At 35.4% G+C, this 7,219-nt stretch overlaps 1 protein-coding gene across 7 annotated transcripts in view; it reads right to left on the bottom strand.

The window, feature by feature from the left end:
* Positions 1-7,219, bottom strand: part of pleca (plectin a) — a 153,953-nt gene that overhangs the window by 136,732 nt on the left and 10,002 nt on the right. For all 7 annotated transcript variants that reach the window (XM_049476029.1, XM_049476031.1, XM_049476032.1 and 4 more), the window contains one exon: positions 6,144-6,330. In XM_049476029.1, coding sequence (XP_049331986.1) covers positions 6,144-6,330 — 187 coding nt within the window. The remainder of the gene's footprint in view (positions 1-6,143; positions 6,331-7,219) is intronic.

Here is a 7,219-nt window from a genome sequence, read left to right as displayed (position 1 = left end):
TGCAATGCACACAACATTATGGGGGACATAGCAGAGTTCAAAAGAGGACAAATTGTTGGTGCACGTCTTGCTGGAGCATCTGTGACCAAGACAGCAAGTCTTTGTGATGCATCAAGAGCCACGGTATCCAGGGTAATGTCAGCATACCACCAAGAAGGACCAACCACATCCAACAGGATTAACTGTGGACGCTGTAAGAGGAAGCTGTCTGAAAGGGATGTTCGGGTGCTAACCCGGATTGTATCCAAAAAACATAAAACCACGGCTGATCAAATCACGCAGAATTCAATGTGCACCTCAACTCTCCTGTTTCCACCAGAACTGTCCGTCACCACAATAAATTATTGTGCTCTAAAACCAGGTGTTTCAGTTTCATTCTCCAACCCCTGTATATGTATTATTAGCAAAAAATAAATCAAATGATTTGAGTTTTGAGAATTTAAGAATTAACCTGCAGGACTAGTGAACACTGGGAAACAGTAGTGTTAAATATCATTGCTATTAAAGGGATACGAGGTCTGGTCACGAGGAATCACTGACTGAAATGATGAATAGAATCCACTGTGTAAATATAGCGTCAGTTTAATCCCAACAGTCTACAAATACCAGCTGCTGTTCTTATTGCTGGATTATGTTGCACGATGCTTCCTCTCCAGAGATAGTAGCGTTTTAGATTTACTCACATTTGATTCTGTTACCAGAACATATGACTCATGGTAAACTCAGAACTGAGAAGTACTGTGTGTGTATTTATGTGTTTATCTGTATATGTGTATATTTTTGGTTTGCATTTGAATGTATGTAAGAATAAATGTAAGAAATGTAAAGTCCAATTATATTTATAGTAGTGGTGTCTATTAAAATACTAGTATATACTTGTATATATATATATAGTTTTTTTTTTTACTTTATTTTAAACATCTCAGTTTGGTGGTGAGGATTTCTGAATTAGAACTAGAAGTAGAATTAGATTCTAGAACTAAAATTTGCTGAGTATTAAAGAGCGTTTTACTCCTGTAGTTCTATAAGTTTCTATGGTTTGGATTAGGTAATGAGTTTGTTTATTTGGAGCTTCAGTTTCTCTCTCTGATTGGTTTGTTTTCACACAGGTATAAAAACCTAAACGCACCAAAATGCGTTATTATAATAATGATAATAATAATAATAATAATAATAATAATAATCATCATCAGCAGCACACGCTAATAAGAAAATAGAACTGTAAAACAGGAAATGATAATATAGATACAAAATACAGTATAAATAAGTATATTTACCTGTATAACTATAAATACAACCACAATTTTAATTCCAATGAAATGAAATAAGTGAATATTTACTAAAAAAAAATCAGTTAGAACATTAAATATCTTGTGTCTTGTAAATATACTGAATTTAATTGAATATAGGCATTTATTCTGTTTTTAATTATGTTTTATTCAACATCCATTCCATTGGATTTCTTTTAATCTTAATTTTATTATGTGAAAAGTAAGAGATTTCAGCTCATGTAAATTTTTTAGGCTGATTTTATTTTAAAATGGTATACTCTCCTTAATACTCTCAACATTTTGCATTTGTCATTAAAAAAGTGATGGATAATAGTTAGGTAATAAGTAAGTAATAAGTAAATAATAAGTGCTTTACAAAAAAAAAAAGATTTACAAAAACAAATAAAATGATAATTGATTTGTACGTGTTTTGATCATTTTAGCTATTAATATATACTTAATATATATATATATATATATATATATATATATATATATATATATATATATATATATATATATATAATTTTTTTTTTTTTTTTGGAAAAGTGCTGAATAAATAAAGATAACTTACTTACTTACTAACTATTCTCCATTATATCACTTTTTTGCTCACTCAGTTGTTTAGTAACTCTGTGTTTGCATAGAGAACCATATAACCACCTATATATATATATATATAACCATATATATATAACCATATAACTCACACCCACACTCCCCCTCGGGACCACGGCGCTAAAATTCCAGGCATTCTGGAAAACACAGGCCTGTAAAAAGCTCGTAAGAGCCGCTAGCCCCGCCTGCCTGCAGGAAAACCAACTCCAGGTGAAGAGGTTAAAGGTCATTCACATTTTAAACTCATTAAGACTTAACTCTCCTCCACACTCCTGTTTTTTTATTTTTTAAGAAAAAAGAAAAGTGAGTGTGGAGGACCGAGCCGTTCTTATCCTTCCCTTGAGCACCGTCACAGTTCCACCACAGGATGGTAGCCTCGAGTGAGAAAAAAACGACTGGAAAAACATCTTTCCCTGCTTTTCTGCAGCAGCAGCACAGCATGAATTACTCATAAAGCCCAGGAAAATGACCTTCACTCACAGAAACAGCACCAGAATAGCTCAGGGAGGAGCTGCTGAAGTAGGGCTGCTAAAGCTGTTGCTCACATTAGAATAAATATATATATATATATATATATATATACTGAGGCTGGAGGGATTATGCCTCTAATGGGAAGCATTACCTCAACTAGAAGAGCTAAAATCATCTGTATCATGATAAACAGCTATAGCTTGAAGATTTGTCTTTAAGCAATACAAATAGTTTCATGTTTGACAAGAAACATTACAGAATTTTTTTAATCTGAAATTGTAACTATAATAAAAACTCTCAAAACATAATGAATAAAAATCATAAAACTGGCACTTTCCTGAACTTTTCATATTTTAAAATCAATATTTTCCTAAATAGAAATTAATCATTTTATTGTCCTCCAAACCTTTCATTTCTTTAAGGTTTTCTAGGATTATTTCTAGGGTTTTTATGTCTATTGTCAATCATGCATTTACGAATTTATGGCTGATTCCTCTTAAAACTGATCTGAAATTATTAAGTGAATTAGGAGTACGTGTTTTTTAAGCGTATGCAAAGCTCTCAATTTTAAACTTTAAATTTAAACTTATTATGTTGAGAAAAATGGTTTTGTATCACCTTCACCTGTGTAGCCCATATACAGGTGAAGGTTTATTCCCGTGTGTAAGGGGTTAAACTGATTAAATCTATCTATTACTTTTACCAGACTTGGATATACTTTATAGTAGTCTGAGGTGAAATGAGTTTTGATGGGTGCCATGATGCTCCTGAACGCAACCCATCCAGAAGGGAGAAAAAAACACTGCCCCCCCACACAAAAAACTGATTGGTTGAATCACAGACTCTTTTTGCAGAGCAGGCCAATCAGAACCCTGTCTGTTTTGCATGCCACTTGTTCTAGATCAGCCGAGTGATCATTAGCCCTGTATAATAATAATCAATACTGTGAAATATTCTGAGAAATATAAACGCTTCTCTTTCTTACAGAAACCTGATCTGTCTGCATGATCCAGAGGAGCTAAATCCTTACAACCCCAGAGGAGCTATAATTAGCACACTGAGGCCATTAGCCTGGTATCTTCTTCATCATCATCTTCATCATCATCATCACCAGTGGATGCTGCAGTATTTACTGTGTTCTGCAGGTCTGGTGTAATACTGCACTGTGTGTCTGTGTATAATACAATAATGAAAACAAAGGACTGCAGCATTGTAACTGACCACACCTCTCTGTGTGTGTGTGTGTGTGTGTGTGTGTGTGTGTGTGTGTGTGTGTGTGTGTGTGAGAACTGCTGAGTCAGGTTCAGTTTCAGCATGTGTTCAGGAAAGACAAATAGTGCTGAAGGCACAAAACCAGCCTAGATGATCTGAACTAACCAGCCGAACTCTCTCACTACACTGTCAATAACACCAGGAATATCACTATAATATGATGCAATATGGCAAAATGCTTGTTAAATAAAGATATTGTAACAGAAAACGTTATGTATCACATTATGGCACCTTTTGGAGGTCATATTAGCATACACTGTAATTCTAAATAAAGAATATTACCTGTAATCCAAGTGAAATTCATGTGAAAAGAGTCTATTTAGGCCAGAATTTAAACTTTACTCTTACAGACACTCTCAATCTGCTTAAACTCGCACAATCATACTACTCACACTCACTATATTGCTATAGCAAACCTCTCACAAATGGCTAGTCCTGTCGCACAACCTTAAACACTGTTAAAAACATTATTATTAGCTAAAATCATTCAAGACGTCATCATCAAACCTCTGAAATACCTACAGTGGTGCTTAAAAAATTATTTACTGTGAATCTATTAGAATTTTATATATTTCTGCGTAAAAATGTCCTAAAACATCATCAGTAGATGAAAAAGTAAATAAAAAGAACCCAGTTAAGCAAATACAACACAAGTATTATGCTTTTTCATTTATTTATTGAGGAAAATTATGTTATTGGAAAAAAGAATGTGAACCTCTAGGAGGGAGGTGAAAGGTGAAATTAGAATCAGGTGTTTTCAATCAATGGGATGATAATCGGGTGTGAGTGGGTGGAGCCTGTTTTATTTAAAAAACAGGGATCTATCAAAGTCTGCTCTTCACAACACATGTTTTTATGGAAGTGTATCATGGTACGGACAGTAAGAAAGAGTTGTTGATGCTCATCAGGTTGAAAAAGTTTATGAAACCATCTCAAAAGAGTTCAAACTCCACCAATTCACAGTCATACCGATTACAGTCTACAAATGAAGGAAATTCCAAACTCAAGACCATCGTTACCCTCTCCAGGAGTGCTCGATCAACAAAGATCACTCCAACAGCAAGGTGTGCAATAGACGGTGAGGTCACAAAGGACTTCAGGGTAACTTCTAAGCAACTGAAGGCCCATCTCTCACATTGGCCTCTGTGCATGGAACAATATTAATGATCCAAAATGATTTTCCTTCTTTTGTAAATTTGTCATTTTTGACATGTGAGGTTTTTCCGTGATTCATTTGATTTCTTCTTATTAAAGAAGTTTAGTAAATATCTGAAGCTACTGCAACACATCAAAGAGTTTAAAGAGTTGTTAAGGTAAGCTAGAAAAAGGCAGAGGTCTGTCTGCCAACACTTTAAACTAGGAGGAGGATAAGGCACTAAACCAAACAGGACTTCAAACACACACACACACACACACACACACACACACACTTGCTGTTCTTTACCCTGTGCAGTGCACAGTGCATACAAAAACACTGAGCAACATGCACTCCCCATATTAAATACTGCGTTTGTGTGTACACTGGATCAGTGTGTGTAAATATTTATACATTATTAACTCTCACAATATATAACATCTCACAAAACATCACTGCACTGCACGCTGTATGAATGCATTTAATTATATATAATTTAAAAGGCTTATGACTAAAAGCATAAATGTTTATTTAAGTTGCCCCACTAGTGTTTACAAAAATGCAAATAGAACAATAGTAAGAGAACAAAGAACTTAATGTAAATTGTAATTCACAGTTTGTCACATTGTCAAGCCTTCCAATTCCTCTACAGACTTTTCCACCTTTACAAACTCCAGTTCCCAGAATGCACCTCTCAGTCATGTGTCTAAGCCAGCCAATCAGAATCAGATTGGTTGATCGGCCTCACCTGAGTTTTGATTCCTTTCAGCTGTTTTACCATGTATATATACTGTATATATGGGTCTATTTGTTCTGCTTTTTGTAAGGTATTGCCTCTGTTGTTTAAGCTGCATGTCGTGTTTTATTTATTCGATTGTCTATTTCTGTGTATGACCTATTTTTGGCTGTTGTTTCTGATTTTATTTTGATGCTAATTTTCTTTGTTGTTTTTGCTCTGGTTTCTGACCCTTTTTTGTCTACTGTTTATCCCTGTTGGACTTTGTATTTGGCTCTGATGTAGATGGTAAGTAAGGGAGAGACCACACCCAATATGCAAATATATGGCGCCAGGAGCCAATAGGAAAGCTGTATAAACCAACACTGATGGAAAAGCCTTGGCGTGTGTGTAGCATACTAAATGTTTGTTTTTCATTGACTTAACAATAATTTTTAAGTTTTCAGGTTGAAGTTCTCAGAACTCTTGATAATATTATATTTATATATTTATAAGACAGTTTTAAAGACAGTTTCTTACACCATCATCGCTCGTAATGAATGTCCCTCATGATAACTGAGATTAAATTAATGGGTCTTGATTTAATTATAAAGAAAATAAAACAATAAAACATGCTTATGATGCACAGACAGTTTTTTACCTGCGATGCGGATGACGGCTCTCTCGGCCGGGTCCAGGACGTCTCCGGACGCTGATTTGGAGCGCTTGACGCGCTGGTGCTTGGCTAGGTTCCATGGCAGTGTGTCTCCAGGTAAAGGTGAGGTGCTCAGCTCGCTCGGGCTCTCCTCCGACGCAGACCTTTCCCTCAGACGCGGACGAGACATGGCCTGAAATAAAACACATATATTTAACTATTTAAAACAGGTACTGCTTAAATTCAGGCAGCTTTACTATATTATTTACTTAAGGTTTCTAAGCTGAAGATGTTTTACATTTTTCTCAGTCCTGTTACCAAAACAAGCCAAAACTCGTGTGACATTTAAAAATCATATTTAAAAGCAAGTCCACTAATTCCTTTGATTTTCTCTTAAGAAAGCCTTTATTTTAAAGAAATGTTTTACTGCATGTTTAAATAATTGATATTTATGACAAAAAAACGCCCTCCCGTTACTGACACTCAGTACTGTTACTGGAACTCACTCCTGTTACGTTCAGTCCTTTTACTCACAACAAAAAAAGTAACAAGAGTGAGTGCTGAAATGTGTTACGGTAACAGGAGTAAGTGAAGCCAAGGGACACAATATCAAATGTATCAAATATACGATTTTAATTCAAGCCAAACAGCTGTTCAGGTGCAGTTTAATCTGATTTACTAGCCAGATAATTAACTACAGCTGTCTCTGCTGCTGCTCCATGCTAAGCTCTTTCACACTGAACGCCGTATGTGCAGCGTTCACTGCCCTAGTATCACAGCCTCATGTACTTTTTTACCGCAAACAACTGATTTCAATCTGTATTGTTACAGAACTCTGTAAACTGGCCTGTAGCATTAAATTTTTCTGAATCAAGCTGATCTTACACTGTCTGAGATCTGAGGTGTGAAGATGAGACCATCTCCGTGCAGTGCTATCACTCGGCTCTAAATACAGATATTAACTGTAAATCAATAGCCTACAGTTGATTTTATTATAATGACTCAAAATGACTCAGCAAAACTGTGCTGTGCAGAATACAAACACCGGCCTAAAAACTGGGCTGTGGCCCACAGTGAAACAG

Source organism: Astyanax mexicanus, chromosome 3 (assembly GCF_023375975.1).
Source record: "Astyanax mexicanus isolate ESR-SI-001 chromosome 3, AstMex3_surface, whole genome shotgun sequence".
In the NCBI taxonomy this organism is placed as follows: domain Eukaryota; kingdom Metazoa; phylum Chordata; class Actinopteri; order Characiformes; family Acestrorhamphidae; genus Astyanax; species Astyanax mexicanus.
This window is presented reverse-complemented; position numbering and strand designations above follow the sequence as displayed.